At 39.2% G+C, this 16,744-nt stretch overlaps 1 protein-coding gene across 6 annotated transcripts in view; it reads left to right on the top strand.

The window, feature by feature from the left end:
- FER (FER tyrosine kinase) overlaps positions 1-16,744 on the top strand; it is a 174,647-nt gene that overhangs the window by 89,163 nt on the left and 68,740 nt on the right. The window contains exon 14 of one of the 6 annotated variants that reach the window (XM_054184661.1): positions 1,971-4,111. The exons of the other annotated variants lie outside the window; for them this stretch is intronic. Coding sequence (XP_054040636.1) covers positions 1,971-2,084 — 114 coding nt within the window. The 3' untranslated portion in view covers positions 2,085-4,111. Of the gene's footprint in view, positions 1-1,970; positions 4,112-16,744 lie in introns of those variants that run through there. 6 annotated transcript variants of the gene reach the window in all.

The raw sequence follows: 16,744 nt of genomic DNA, 5'->3' as shown, positions 1-16,744 counted from the left end.
AGACAGGCTTTTTTAGCTTTTCTACTGTCACTGGATGCAAAGTCAGTTTTTTGTTTTTCTTATTTTCAGGGGGAAAATTAAGCGGGCCTACTCCTCTCTGGACTTGTTGAGTTGAGCTAGTCTTAGTATTAACTAAAATTAGTGGAAATACTGTTATTTCCTCTAAGATCATGCTAGTTTTATGACCAGTTGGTAGTTGATTTGAGCTGCAGTGAAAAAGTACTTTGACTACTCAGGTTTCCCAAAGTGCTCCAAGTAATAAGCATCAGCCTGTATCCGTAAAATCCAGTCACACAGGCTCCGTTTGTTTCGTCATATGACTTTGTGCTGGGGTGCCTCAGGCTTAATATTCCAGAGTATTTCCTTTAGGGTTGATGAGATTTTCACCTTTCATTCTGATAGGTTATGTGAAGTAATGGAAAGGATGTCCATGGTAATACTGACTGGTAGGGCTGAGAGTGCTGAGTGGCAGGAAACTTTATTGCACAGGTTTTTTAAAATATACCTATTACATATATTGTTTGTAGGCTTTCAAGAATCTACGAAATACGATCTGATAGCTACTTATACTTTGTGTAAACTAAACCTAAGGTATAGTGTACTTCGTGCTTCACAACCAACAGTTTGACCCAAGTAAGGCAGTATTGAAAAAGGTGTTAGCTACATGATTTAAATTGCTTTAGGGCAGCTGTTTTAAAAGGTAGTTAAATTGTTTTGTTTTGTAATACCTTTTTGGTCGGAGCTACAAGTTTACGATGATTTTAATTCTCCCGTCTGATAAAAACTATCTGTTGGAAAAAAGTATTTCAGAGCAAAGAAAAAGTGTTGTGAGCTTTCCTTTTTTGTTTGCAGGAAACTCTGGCTTTCATATGGGGAAGTGGAGATGCTTTAAGTTATTTTCAGAAATAGCATATGCACTCTGATACCTAGTGTTGGGGGTATTTTATGTATCATGTGCTATTATCAGAATATCTTTGATCATTTCCTTAAAATTCATTTGACATCTGCAAAGACTGTTTTTTCTTTGTTCATATTATAGCTGCAAAGCAGTCTTTGACGTTTCACGCAATCTTTAATCTTTTTATGCAAATTGCTGTCCCTGTAATAACCTATTTAGAAAGTGAAAGTTAAATATGACAGAGAACTTCACAGAAAAAAAATTATGATTGGTAGTTTGTTTTTGCTTTCCTTCCTTCCCACAATCATTCATCCTCCTTTACCGTATTAGTCAAATTAGCGTTCACCTTCTGTGACGTTGCCCTTGAAAAGAACACTCTTAATTGTGTCACAAAAGGCCTGTCCCATGTCCCGTTTCATGGAGACCAAACCTGCCTGCTTGGAATTTTAATGATCCTGTAATAATAGAATTTAAATTAGAAAAACTGAGGGCATTAAAAAGGTATCTGCAAGTGATTTTTTCAATGGAAAAGTCTCTCATATTTATTTATAATCTTTTAGAAAAAATGCATGTTATGTTCTTCAATTTATTATTGATGAAATGACTGATACGTAAAGTCCCTGTGTAACCTCAGTGCATACCCAAGGACTTTATTAGTAGAAATGCTATTTTAACCATATTAAATATACTTTAACTTTCTAACATATTTGACCTCATGTTGTGGAGTTTTTTAAATTTTCTGAAATACAATTTTTACATCTAAGAAATCTGTATTAGTTTGACTAATAGAAAGGAGAATCATCAGGGAAGTAAGGAATACCATTTTTATTTGGATATATCTGCATCAATGTTTTTGCTTGGATCAGAAATATACCTTTGAAGCAAATCTGCCCACTGCCACTTAGGATGCTATGCTTCCATTACCGAGTATTCTCCGAGGAGTCAATCTTTACTCCTTTGAGCTGAAACAAAATAGGAACATGCACAACTGGTGGTGGGAGGGAGTTCAGTCTTCAGAACCAGGAGAGATCTAGACTGAAGTAACGCTTTTTCGCCCAAATGTATGTTTCAGGTCCTCAGCACCAACTGTTTCAGTCTGGAGATGTGCTGCTGTTTCACTAGTGCTAATGTAGTCTTTGGATCCTCTGTAGTAAATTCGGATTTTGACCTCATGAAAGAAAATTAACTGCTACTTCATCAGATGAGTTAGGCTATGTATTCATTGCCAGAAACTTTAAAAATTCTGGATCTGTTTTCATGTGATAAAGTCGTCTGTGATATGGCCTCAAACATTTTCTGTACATGGGAAAATGATGAACTGTAAATAATGTTGAGTGAGATGAATAAAAAGTGTTAAAAGAAAAAAAGAAGATGTATTTTGTAGTAGTGGTTCTAATGTTGATGAATAAGTTCACAAATGACATGGGAATTCTGTGCAGATCTGAGGCGGTCTTGCAAGATATGAGTATTTTAATGAGTTAGACATGGAAAGAAATTATGAAGAAATATATATTTAAGTGAGAATGTACAGGTAGACAGATTCTTTTCATGAAAATGCCCTCATAAAAGTCTGACATGACCCTCATTTTTCAGCCACTGAGCCAATTTGAGCTGTAGTTTGTATTTAGAAGTCTCTGAGCTCGGCTCTCAAAGTTGGAAAGCGTAAACACTCTATCTGCTCCATGTTTCAGCTTCTCAGTATCACAGAACCAATACTGTCTCATTTAGCAATTAGCTAATGTACACTTATCCATGCAAAGCTAACCAAAAGTTGTTTTTCTAGTTTTTGGCTCCCCATAGCATTGGTTGGTTTTGCAAGTGTTTTGTTTGGTTTTGCTTTATTTTGAAAAAATAACCAGATTTTCACTGTTGTAGACAACACATGTGCTTGTGGTGCAGGTAGCCTGTGTTTCTCAGGCCAGCAAGGCTGACACGGAGGAATTGAAGGAAGCTGCTGAATATCCTCACTTTCAGGCAAGCCGCCTTAGGCCTCCTGAGAGAAGCTGGAGAGAAGCAAAGAGACTTAGCAAGGAGACTTACGACAAAGTAGTCAAAGGAGTTTATCACGAAGTAGACCTGTCACTCATTTAGAGATTCTCATCTTGTGACAGGAAGGAATTAAGGTGCTGAAAAGGGAAACAACTGCAGTAATGGGAAGAGCATCTTGCATTTGTTTGACCTGAGGACAGCTCTTCAGGAGCAGAAATCTCAGCTGAAAGGAAGAAGCAGACTGTAGCAGTGATTGATTCGGTTATCACAGTTTGACCTAGGCTAGATTTGTAGCTCCAAAGAGGATTCCACTGTGAATTACCTGTGTGGTACCAATATATCTGGCCCGGCTTGTAGGAATGGTGAGAAGCACCTGGTGGTCATGGTCTCTGTGTTGATTTTTGTCCCAAAGCTGTAATTCTCATGACCATGATTGAAGTCTGATACATGTATTTTTAAATGTTAAAATATATATATTATTTTCTTTAAGGAAGTTAAATCCACAATGAGAAGCGAGGATTTATGATATGTAAAATGATTTTCTTTTCCTTTTATAATATGACCAGAAGATACCAGGAAAACAGGATTGCTGGCAAAGGTGGTAGTGAGGAATATAACATGGGTTTTGATTCCTTTTTGTTTTTTCATGCTGTTTTTTCATTAAGTATTTGCCTTTTTGATCTATTATTTTTTTGGTACAAGATGCCTTCATCTTTGTATATCACACTGTGTAGATTCTTAAACTTACTAAAAGAAAAGAAGTCTTAATTTAGCTACAAATTTTAACTGCAGATTTGTGGATTTATGCTTTGGGTGTTTTTTTTTTCTTTTTTTTGTTAATCAGGAATGTAATTTTATGTAGATTTTATCAATAAGTAAATAATTATGTTGAAATAGCTTACTATGTGTGTAACATCAAAACCTGCCAGATGCTTAAGCAGTGTGTCATCAACATGTTTCTACTTGGGGAGAGAAAGAGTGCTGAACAGTTGTTTTTCCTGCAATTAGAGCTGCTAAAATTGTTTCTTATTAGCTTGACGTTGTTAAAATTGAACTATTTTGATATTAAATGCTTACTATCTCCCTACATGAAAGTAGATTAGTTTGTGTGGAGAGCTTCATGTGATTTGGAATGGTTTACATATATGTATCTTTACAGATTATCTCAGAAGCACCTGAGGTTTCCACCAGTATATATTGGAAGAAAAAGGCAATGATACATGGCTTGCAAACTGATATTGCTGGATATTAATTGGACCAGCAATTCCAGTATTCATATCACAAACAAAATGCATTGTTCAGAGCAAGTATGTTTCTTCTCAGGAAGATTACTAATATTAAAAGATCCTGAAGTGCTTTGGAGCCAGCACATGTGTAGGACTGGTAGGATGGTGTGTATGGTTCATGGATTCCCATCAAAGTCCTTTCCAAGAAACTTGCATGGAAAGTGACGTTGTCACAGCAAACTTTTTTTTTTTTTTCCCTGTTGATTTCCTGGGTAGGAGAGAATAACAGAATAGATCTCAGTTCTTCCGTAGCTGCAAACTTCAGTGTACCTACACCTTCCATAGAGCTGCTGGCAAATACGTACCACAGCTCTTTAGCATGTCATTGTCTTCTTTACTCTCTTCTCTATTCGCATACATGGAAGGAAACCTCATGAATATGTAGTTTTCACTTTTGCATGTCTGCGTGTGTATGTGAGTGTGGCTGTGCGTACAAGGGCAGTGGACTTGTCTATTTTAAGTAAGCATCATGAAAAATGTTATTATTGAGTTAGATTTCATATACAGATCACAGAATAAACACATCTAAAGCTTACTGATAAGGTAAGCTTTACGGTGATCAAAATATATTTAGCAGTATATGTGAAGATGATAGGAAGGTGTTTTCTCTGTGTGAACCATAGAAGTCTATTTGCTTCCACAATGGGCAGCCTAATGTTAAGCTTTAAGCATGGAGAATGAAAGTAGGTCAAATTTGAAGCTGAGTGTTAAAGTGAAGGAGTGTATCCTGTTATTAACCACTCCAGACGTAGAACGGTCTTGTGTAAATGTGGAAAACATCATAAAAAGAATTGATTCAATATTGACATGTCACAGCAGTAATTTTTATATTCATTTTTAATGGTCTCCATTTAGTTTTGGGCTTCGTTTTCCAACCAGACTTTAAAGGACAGATTGATTCCTTTCTATGTTTGTGTGTGTGGGGTTTTTTAATTTATTTTATTAAGAAAATATTGTTGGATAATACAAACTGCAGGACAGACTTTGTAGTTAAAGAGTAGGAGTTTTAGGGTGTGAGTTACACATCAGCTTCTAGTGCATGTTGGTTTTTGGCACAGGGCAGGTCATTTCTGGTAGAAGATTCCCTTGAATTGGATTCCTACCTACAGTATATTTCAATAAGTGGAACAAGTCATGGATGTACATAAAATACCTTAGGAGTCCTCCAACAAAAACCTCTAGAAGCACAGTTTATTCTTACCACAACTGTTCTAATTATGGTATGTATATGCTAGAATGTGAATATGATACCATAGATTTTAAGAGTCTATTTTTAAGAAACAGTCTTAACAAGTTTTAGATTAAAGGTTATTGTATCTGATCACGACAGAAATTATTTGCTAGTGACTGGGGCTCTTGTCAGTGTGCCATCCATTGCGTGCATAAGATTCCTCAAATCGTTGAGCTGTGTGGATTTTTTGTCCTAGCCTTCTGTACGTAGTGTGTGGGCATCTCACCTTCCCCGTGTTCTTTGCTCAGGGGATAATGGGTGCATATGCCTTCCTTTCTTCAGTGTTTCTTCCCAACCTTTGGTTACTGGAGTCTGCAACAGAGGAAAAAGAAAGCTGCAAGCCCCCAAAAAATCTACAAGTAAACATTGTTTGTATGGTGCTTATTTTTATACCTGTTGTGCTGCAGGTCATTACAAAGTGAGCAGTTCAGTTGGAAATACCTCCTGAATTCCTAAATAAATAGCTACTGTTTATCAAACAAAACAAACTCTTTCATAAGTATCTACAGTGACATAGGGCTTGTTGCAGATGTATGTGGATCTCCAGGAGCTATCTTGTAGTTGCTGCCAAAAATACAATTACATTTAAGGATTGCTTGCACTTAAGTTCCTTGGCAGTTCATCACAGAGGTAATATATTATTTTACGTATATTATTTTATGCCACAAAAACATTAAACTTATTTGGTGAAGTCCATTGTCTTCTGACATTTCAGCCATGGAGAAGCAAAGGATACACACAGAAGCTACATGTTAAGAATGGTAGGGCTTTTCTTGCATCAGGTGTATGCATCAAATGTACATAATAATGTCTGAATTCTCAATAAGAGGAAAATGTTTGAGAGAGGTATTTAAATGTTGATTAAGGAGGAATTCAGGGGCCAGATTGGGTAGGACTTCAGAATGCCTTATTTACATGGTAAATACTGTATTTAGTTTACTATTTAGGGTAGTGCATGGATCTCATAATCAGTTCATAATGAAGTAACTGCTATTACTAGTTCTGTCTTTCAGTCAGTTTGAATCCTAAAAGGGTTGCCAGTGATTTACATAGTGCATCCATTGTGATTACTAAGCTCAAGATCACCCCCAGAGCGTGGTGATCAGTGGCACAAAGTCTAGTTGGAGGCCAGTGACTAGCCATGTACACCAGGGGTCAGTACTGGGTCTGACCCTGTTTGACATCTTTATAATGAATTAGATGATAGGGCAGAGTTTACCCTAGCAAGTTTGATGATGACACCAAACTGGGAGGAGGGGCCAATACGCCAGAGGGTCATGCTGCCATCCAGAGGGACCTGGACAGGCTGCAGAAATGGGCTGACAGAAACCTCATGCAGTTCAGCATGGGGAAGTGCAGAGCCCTGCACCTGGGGAGGAACAACCCCAGGCACCAGCCCATGCTGGGGCCACCCAACTGGAAAGCAGCTTTTCTGAAAAGGCCCTGGGGATCCTGGTGGACACCAAATGTTGAACATGCACTAGCAACATGCCTTTGTGGCAAAGAAGGCAGGATCCTGGGCTGCATTAAACGAAGTACTGCCAGCAAGTTGAGAGAGGTGACCCTTCCCCTCTACTCAGCTGTGGTGAGGCCACACCTGGAGTACTGTGTCAGGTTCTGGTCTCTCCAGTACAAGAGAGACATGGACGTACTGAAGAGAGTCCCACAAGATGATGAAGAGACTGGAGCATGTCTCTTATATGAGGAAAAGCTGAGAGAGCTGGGACTGTTCAGCCTGGAGAGGAGAAGGCTCAGGAGGATCTTATCAATGCATATAAATACCTGAAAGGAGAGCCAGGCTCTTTTCAGTGGTGACAAATGACAGGACCAGAGGCAATGAGTGCAAACTGTGAGGGTGACTAAGCACTGGCATGGGTTTCCCAGAGAGGTTGTGGAGTCTCTCTCCTTGGAGATACTCAGAAACCTGGGCATGGTCCAGGGCAGCTGGTTCCAGGTGGCTGTGCTTGAGCAGGACGTTGGACTAGATGACCTCCAGAGGTCCTTGCAGACCTCAACTGTTCTGTGGTTCTGTGAAGGCACATTGAAGGACTAGATCTCTGTGAGGGTGAGTTGCTAGTGAGAGTTGAAGCACTGCTTTCAATGGATTTCTTTTCTACAAATGAGTGAAGTGAAAAGGGGTGATTCTTTTCAAGTAAGAGTGCTTTACAGAATGACCAGCAGAAAAACTTGTAGACTTACAGTACTTTTCAAGTAACAAAAGCAAGGTAGAGAAGTTAAATGGTAGACACAGATGTTTTTTGCTTATCTCATTGTGCTTATGTTTAAAATTAAAAAGTATGAATAGTATATTTGTTTGCTTAATTATAGGCCTCTCTGTTCAAAAGCAGTTCTCACACATTGAGGAGGATGCTGCATAATTGATTCTCAGACTTTTGAGTTTTAGGAGAAGATACAGTAAGATGCAACAGAGAGTAGATTGCCATAGACCACATAGGAAAATTTTGTCAGGCTAAAGTCATTCATACAGGAGAAAAAAAATATTTCATGAATACGGCATTCAAAAGAGTACACAAATAATAATAGAAGCTGCTAATATTTAGCAGAGCCACTTGGTGTGTCTGCACCACTTCCCTTTGTCTGTTCTTCATTGACTGGCTTTTTTTCTGCCACCAGAGGTTTCCCAGGGCTTTCACTATTCTGAATAAAGAGTGAGTGGTATGCGAGAAGCTAGCAATGTCTTGTTAAAGAACAATGGGTATCTGATGTAAAAAACTTTGCTTCATTTAACTATTGGCATTATATAAAGTTGTATGACTTCTGCTTCAAAGCCATCATCTGTCTTGCTTGGAATGCAGGCACAGCTTACAGATATTCACACTGAAAAAATCTCATAAATTAAGGCTGCAGTTTCCTGTTATAGCTGAGTCGAGTGAACAGGTTGCTGGTGCCACAAAGGTGTGTATGTGTGGGAAGGGTGGGTGGTCTCTCTCCCTTTTCCTTTTCTATGTAGCTTTGGATTTTTCCTGCTCTTTCCCAGTCACAAATTAAGCTAATATAACAGTTTATTTGAAATTTTGCCAGGTTAATTCTATTCTGCTTCAGTGGTTTTACATGTTTTCTGAAGATTATGAAAGCCAATGCAAGATGAACAGATGTGGCTAGGAAGAGATAGGATGACAGTTCTTAGGCTTTTGTTTTGAACGAAATAGTAATTTGGTGGAAGCTCTAATGTGGAACTGCAGCTCTTTGAAAGGTATTATATTATAAACCCACTATAATTTAGAAATTATTTTGCAAGGATTGTTAGATATATAAAGGAACAGTCTTGCAGAGAGTATACCTTAGTGCGTGAATGTTGCCAAAAGAATGAGTTAAACGTTTTATCTCCTGGGGAAAGGAAACCATCTAACTGGAAACAGCTGGATATTTTGAAGTTAAGTCAGGATGGAATTAAGCATGTGGCTAAGTATCTTACATAGTTCAAGGAGACTCTCTTGGACATTTTTATATACATCTGTTGTCCCCCAACCCCAGCTGTACATACCTTTTCAAGCACATGGCTGGAAGTAAAAATGTATTCGTGCATATGTAAAAATAATTTAGCCTATTTTAACCATTTGAGTGTATTTCTTTGTGCATGCATAATATGACAGTGCTTTTGCATTCCTCTCTCTTTAAATGATATAGAATGTTTAAATGAAAAACTACATTATCACACGGTTTTGTTTGCCTTTGGGCACACAGAAGACTGTCACTGTTTTGGAAGGCATGTCTGAGAAAGGGTGAATAAGTTCTCTGTTTGCATATATGGTTAACAGATGATTCAGAGTACTTCAGTTTGGGAGCTGAATTTACTGTATTAAGTAGAGAGGAATGCTATATGGTTCCTTAATGTGTTTGAAATATTAATGATTTTGATGTAAACTTGACTTTCTTTTTCCTGTGCTTAAGTATTTCACATTCTGTGTCTTGTTCCTGCTCAGGTTTTTTTTCTCCTTTATTTTTCTTTATTTCCTGTGTTTTTCTGGAATGATCCTCAACATCTTTCTAGTCCTTTGATGAATAAGAGAATATAAACTTAGGGAAATACTGCACATCCTTCAAAAAAAGGAAGAGAACTGGTTTTGTATGTTGACTTCTGCAGTCATTTTGTCTGTTGATCTTCAAGAAAGAATGCTTAAAGAAAAGCTGTGCAGTTAATCTGAGGTCACTTCTGCAGTTTATATGCTGCATAGTAGATTTTGCAAATGTCAATTCTACTGTCTTGGTTTATGGCCATTTAAAATTTGGGTTAGCAGAAAGGTTGAACTTCACAGCATTTTTTTTATGGAACAGTAACAAGTCAGATGAAATAGGTTTACCTCCTTGGAAAAAGTACTATCTGCACTGTTACTCTGTTTTACAGCTCACATTGAATTTCATCCATGTGGCTTAATACAGTGCTGATAATAATGCAAAACAGCTTCTATAAGAATTTTTACAGCTCATGAATCTTTATTCTGAAATGGTTTTAAAGAAGTTGTCAGTGGGGTTTTTCAAAACCCCTCTTGTAAAACTCAATTGTTCTTATGAAAAATCTTTTCCACTAGCTACCTTTATTTCTGTACTTAATCTGAAGGAATTGAAACACATGGTTTATGATTCATGAAATTGGTATGAACATTAGATCTACTGACATAGGTGGTGTCAAAAATAGTACTTCTCTAAGAAGCGAAGTTTCACATTTCCACGTTGGTAGGCCCTATCCACACGTACATGACTGTTACTCACTTTCCTTTTTTTTTTTGGTTCATCAAGTTCTGATAAGTGATATTTGAATACCAATGTGATGAAAAATTATCTGTGGTTATGATTTTCTTAGCCATTAAAAAGAATCTCACTCTAATTATCCTTAATACTGAAAACGAAAGATTGGCTTCCCATTTTTGTTGTGCAGAAAAATTGCTCTTAGCTACAGTAATTCATATTGCAGATATTTTCTATTTAATTTTAAAGAAGGAGAGGAAGCGCTGTTTTCCAAAATGTTTTTCTGAATGCATTTTTTCTGCTTGTGACATGAAGAAACAGGCATAATGCATGTTTCTGCACCATACTCAAGAGATGCTGATAATATCCCACTATTTTATGTTTTTTTAGAGGAATGTTAATGAAGAATTTGCTGAGGTGGGGAAAAGGGGAGTGATAGTTAAGCTTTTGATAAATTCCCTATGCTGTCTTAGGTTGGGAAGTCTTATGTTGTCAGTTCTGTTAAAGCAATATGTTTTCTTTTGGTTGAGTCATTTTGGTGTCCCCTAAATCAAATAAGGTTTCCAATTCCTTGAGGTTTTTAACCTTTTTTGCTTCTGTTATGTCTACTGTTAAGATGAAAAGCAGTGGCAGAATTTGCTTATAGATCTTGCCTTCATTAGTATGATGGCATTGACTTGTATGATTTTGATGTGGTCTGAAATAGCTAGAGTAAATAACGTGTCAGAGAACATGAGCTGAGTAAATAACAGTGATGATAACATAGAAGTCTTTTTTATTCAGACTGTGATGGAACCTGATCAGGATTTGCTCAGTCTTCCTCTTTTACAAATCTTGCTTTGAAGTCTGGGTAAGAATCTTGTTTTTCTTTGACGGTACTCTGAAAATGCATACAAGCACAGGTGGCATTTTCTTTTTATCCTTTTTTCTCTCTCCTATTAGAAAAGGTAAGATTTTAAAAACCAAGTGTTTGAGCTGAGGCTTATAAATTCATATCTAATTACCAAAATGTCTGTTTTTAAAATGTTTAGTATCCAGTTGCCTTACTGGTGCTTGTTAATTTGGAAAAAGTACCATTTTAGACTTCTTCATGATTGAAATTGTTACAAAAAATTATAGTAAAATAATGCTAGGAGAATTTGAACACTAAGTATTTGTTCTGGGTTATGTTTTCCATGTTATTGAAAGCTGTTATAATTCACTACAACTAATTTCTAAGCCTTCTTCCTGGCATAATAATTTGTGATTTCTTTGATGTGGTTTCTGTTAATGAAGGGAGATAAGCAGGAGGAAAACCGCTTCAAACTTGAGCTTACACTTAGGATAATAGCGGTAACGTTTCAGTCTCGTAGCTCAGAAGAAGAAAAATGAGATTGCATCTTGTACAGCGACCATCTGCTGTTCATACTGTGGCCTCAGTGACCTTGCACAGGACTGCAGTACCTCCATCTCCACTGAAGAAAGGACTGAGGCACAATTGATTCCCTACTAATTGCTCGAGGCTTGAGATTTATCATGGTCCAGGGAACCATGGAATGTACTAACATCTCATATCCAAAATACTTTATTTTACAAATAAAAAGAGAAGTTTCTGATTATTTTTGAAGTATTCTTTTTCACAGTTGAAGGTTTTATTTCTTTAATTACTGGTTTGTTTGGTTGGGTTTTTTGGTGAGTGACAGTTAACTCTTGAAATAACTCACCTCTTTGAAAAGGCGTGCCTGTTGAAAACAGGTATTCTGGATAGCCTCAGAACGTCTGGAAGGGTACTCGCTACCAAACTGTTGTTTATGTAAACATTCAGTATGATGACTGTTAGCTACTACATGACCAGTGGGGAAAGGTAGCAATGTCGAGGCTGACTGTGTTCTCCACTGTGTGAATCACCTAGTTGACCACTTGTTTCTCAGTGTTTGGCCAACAGATATAGCAGTATCTCCAAAGGTTAGATACAGCGATAGGACTCTAATCATGTTATTAATAAACAGCTAGCTCAGTAAGGGCCCTCAGAGCATCCCCACTCCTGTCCGGGGCTCAGGACCAGCAAACTGTAATGCAGCTGAGATCTGCTCCTTACAGCCCTCAGCTGGAGGCTTCACCACCTTGGGGTGAAGGTCCCAGGCTGGGCCACACTGGTCCAATGGGAGTTGCTTTTGGCTGAGGCTCTACAGCTCAGCCTCATGTGAGCCCCATCTCCTGCTGCCTCACAGCCCTGCCTGTGCCTGGACACCCACCCCGTTCATCTGGCCCTGGACCCTGACCCCGGATGGCTTTTGGACTGACCCTGGTGCTGCCTTGTCACTATGAACCCACCCACCAGTCATCTGATGCTGGTTCCCCCTCACTGGCCTTCACCCTGACCCTGACCCACAGGCTGACTTCCCAGCTTGACCCCAGACCTACTTTGTGACTGCATACTTGGCTGATCTGAACTTGGGGCTGCCCACCCGGTCTGCCTTGCTCCCTTGCTGAGAGCAGTGGGGTGGGTCGTGGCTGGTGACCCTCAGGCCTGCTGGCCAGGGGTCCCCCGCGGCTGCTCAGCCAGCAGTTACGGCATACTGTTGCTCTGGCTGCTCAGCCGTGAACGAGGAAGAATAAGCAGGGAACAGTAACATCATAGAGCAGAACAGGTAGGAGAATTTGGCTTCAGAAGACAGTAATGCCTTTTGCAGTCGGGGAACAAGGAATTCCTTTCCCTGCTGTGGACACAACTGGAGTAGTTTCAGGGGGGTTTTCACTCATCTTTCACTTTCCTCCCAAGGAGTGTCCACCTTGAGGCAGTTTCTTTCCTATCCTTTAGGGACTTTGTCATTTCCCTGCTATTCTTCCACAGAGAATCTTGAAAGTGTGCCTTTGCCAAGTAGCTCCTCACATACGATAAAGTGCCTAAGAGGCACTGAAGCTCTCTCTGAGCTGAGCCCAGTCAGTTACTGGCTAAGAAGTATGGCATTTATGTAATTCAATGGGGAAACCAGAGGACATAAATAAAGTAGAATGTGATAAAGCTTCGGGATTTCTTAAGTAATTCCATTTGGAAATAAGATATATCAATAAGATAAAAACCAAGCATGCTGAAGTGCTAATTTCTGTAACTGGATTTGTCTAAAGTGCTTTTGTATTCTGTGGTCCAAGAGTTAACAATAGAGAAATCTGAACAAGCATGAGGTAAAGAGAGATTTAGAGTGGTGTTACAAGAAGAGGGCTACATAATAAGCAGGTTCCTTCTGGGGGGAATAGTAATGGCTTAATAGTCTCAAGAGTTCTGTTCTCTCTCATACAGATTAGTTTATGATTACGTTCGGAAATGTGGTGGATTTGCTCTATTTGATTTAGAAGCGGCTCTATTGAAATGAAAATTTCTGTGGCTTGGGCCAGTGGGCGTTACAGTGTCTGTTTATCTATATCTACAGTAAAGATTACTTTTTATTTCCCATTTTGCCGTCACATTTCTTTTGTAATTTTCAGTATCTTTTTACACGCATGATTAATCTGTAGGGCAGTAGCATTTAACAACTGGAGAGATACTTAGGTTGTATGCGCAACCAGAATTAAGCACTTACAGAAGATCATGAAGTTTATGATCAGACAGAAAAAAGACATGACTTTACGTCTAACTTTTGTTTATTGTGTGCTAATATGCATCCATTCCTTTATGTGATTTATTGATTCATTTAATTATTGGCAGCTATCCAAAAATATTGAATAATGACATATTCAACTCAGTGCAATTTGAACAGAATTAGTCAGACAACATACTTGCAGTAGAAACAGTCTTGTCTTTGTTACTGTCCACTTTGCAGCACTGTTCATATTATAGTTCATTAATTAAAGGTAATTATATGAACCAGTGACCCTTTGTTTTATAGCAGTATCTAACACATAGCAAATTAGAAAATTGGCTTTGTTTCATTTTTAATGCCAGAATTGTACACTGGTATGATGTAGATTACAGCATCTCTTCTCTTGGATTCTTTCGTACTATCTGCTGAATAAACTGCTTTGGTGCAGTTTAACAGGGGATGTATCACTCCACAAGTGCCTTAAGATACTAGGTAAAACTTTTTTGACTTTTGTCTCGGTCTTCACGGACAAGTGAGTGGCTCAATGTCCAGATAGAGATCCGTGATGAGATGTGTCCTTGGGGTGTCTGTACTGGGGCCAGTACTGTTCAATATCTTCATCAATGACAGAGACAGTGGGATCAAATGCACCCTTAGCAAGTTTGCAAATGACACCAAGCTGTGTGGTGAGGTTGACACACCTGACGAATGGAATGCCATCCAGAGGGACCTAGACAGGCTTGAGAAGTGGGCCCATGTGAACCTCATGAAGTTCAGTCAGGCCAAGTGCAAGGTCCTGCAGCTGGGTCAGGGCGACCCCCAGTGTCACTACAGGCTGGGGGATGAAGGGCTTGAGAGCAGCCTTGAGGAGAAGGACTTGAGGGTACTGGGGGATGAACAGCTGGACATGAGCTGACAACATGCACTCGCAGCCCAAAAGGCCAGCTGTATCCTGGGCTGCATCAAAAGAAGTGCGGCCAGCAGGTTGAGGGAGGTGATTCTCCCCCTCTACTCTGCTCTGGTGAGACCCCACCTGGAGTACTCTGTCCAGCTCTGGAGTCCTCAGCACAGGAAAGACATGGACCTGTTGGAGTGGGTCCAGCGGAGGGCCACAAAGATGATCCAAGGGCTGGAGCACCTCTGCTATGAGAACAGGCTGAGAGAGTTGGGGTTGTTCAGCCCTGAGAAGAGAAGGTTCCAGGGAGTTCTTATAGCAGCCTTCTAGTACTTAGAGGGGGCCTACAGGAAAGAGGGGGAGGGACTCTTTATCAGGGAGTGTAGTGATAAGACAATGGGCAATGGTTTTAAACTGAAAGAGGGTAGATTTTAATTAGATATTAGGAAGAAGTTCTTTACTGTGAGCATGATGAGACACTGGCACAGGTTGCCCAGAGAAGCTGTGGATGCCCCATCCCTGGAAGTGTTCAAGGCCAGGCTGGATGGGGCTTTGAGCAGCCTGGTCTAGTGGGAGGTGTACCTGCCCATGGCAGGGGGGTTGGAACTACATGATCTTTAAGGTCCCTTCCAACCCAAACCATTCTATGATACTATGATAATTTAAGATTTCCATTCACAGCAAGCTCTTAGAAGCAGCAACTCTCAATTTATATACCACTAAGATGAATATTCACTTACTGATACCTTGTGAAACTGTTACCAGCAGGGCAGCGCAATTTGCATATGGTCATCAATAAAGATTTCTTTTTTAAACCAACAACAGGAACTTCAGCAATAAAGCCAATCAAACTGGCAGGACCGTGATCATGTAATGAATGTGTTACACTGGTATAATAAATGACTGAAAGTTTCATAAAAAGAAGAGTACTGGTAGTGATTAATGGACTGATACAGTAATAACAAATCCTTCAACAGAACATTTGATTCCAGTTTATGGTGCCATTTTCTTTAATTAGTCTGCTGAAGGATTATGCATCAGATTTTTTCTTCATAAACAAGCCTTTGAAATGCCATGTTGTCAGTATTTTCAAAAAGTCATTCACCGAAGTACTGAATCCTTGGAATTAAGTGGTAAAGATTCTGTAACTTCTTGGCTTTTACAGTACTTATTTCAATGTTAAAAACCATTTTGTTAATACATCCAAGCAGTCACTTTTGTGGGTTTTTTCTTTACAGATTTCTTTGCAAATTGTTTTCTTAAACTTGAGTTTTAGTGGTAAAGAGAAGAGTGCAGTTTGATGGCATTTCCTATGTGTTTGTAGCGTAACAGCTTCTGAGTGAGGTATCCAGTCATCAAAACGCATTTAGAAAATCTTCAGTGAATGGAACATTTGTTCTTAGCAAAATCAAAGATGAAAGAAATTATCTTACTCATGATGTCTAGTCAGTGAGGCAGTAGTTTTAATCAAGAATCTTGTCTATAAGGGAAAAATCAATTGATGGTTATTGAGATTTTCCTTGCAAGTCTCCCAGTGCCCCACCCAGGGAAGAGGAAAGGCAAAGTGTCAATCCCATCACACAGCATGGTGATGTGGTACAGGAATTCATGTGATGGGGCTGACAGGAGTTGCGTGGTGGAAGTTTGGGTGAACAGAGGCATTCAGAAAGTCTCTAGAATGTGCACTGAGCACAGCTTACAGGAACAATGGTCTGTGTGATTTTGTGACGTTATGCATAAGAAAAAAAAGGATAGAAATCGCAATAGCAATGAAGTCATCTCATACACACCCCCGCCCCTTTTTTTTTTTTTTTTTACTGCTGAATTCTTGTCAGTCACAAAATGTGGAGGACAGTAATGAGTAGCCACCTTCCAGGAAAGGTGCACTGTGCGGCATCATTCTTCTGTACTCCTTTCATTCTTTCAGTTACTCAGAATGTCTCTGGATTATCTGCTGAATGGTTTTATCCTTGCAAAAAGAGGGAGACGTAAGTCAGTACAAGCCTCCACCTTCCTTAGGAGTTGACAGCAGACTTTACTGGTTGTGTAGGTCAAAGGAAATAGTGCTGATTGCCCAGGTTGCCCAAAGAAGTTGTGGATGCCCCATCACTGGAAGTGTTCAAGATCAGGTTGGATGGGGCTTTGAGTAACCTGATCTAGTAAAAGATGCCCCTGCCT

This window comes from Rissa tridactyla, chromosome Z, assembly GCF_028500815.1.
Source record: "Rissa tridactyla isolate bRisTri1 chromosome Z, bRisTri1.patW.cur.20221130, whole genome shotgun sequence".
Classification (NCBI taxonomy): domain Eukaryota; kingdom Metazoa; phylum Chordata; class Aves; order Charadriiformes; family Laridae; genus Rissa; species Rissa tridactyla.
This window is presented reverse-complemented; position numbering and strand designations above follow the sequence as displayed.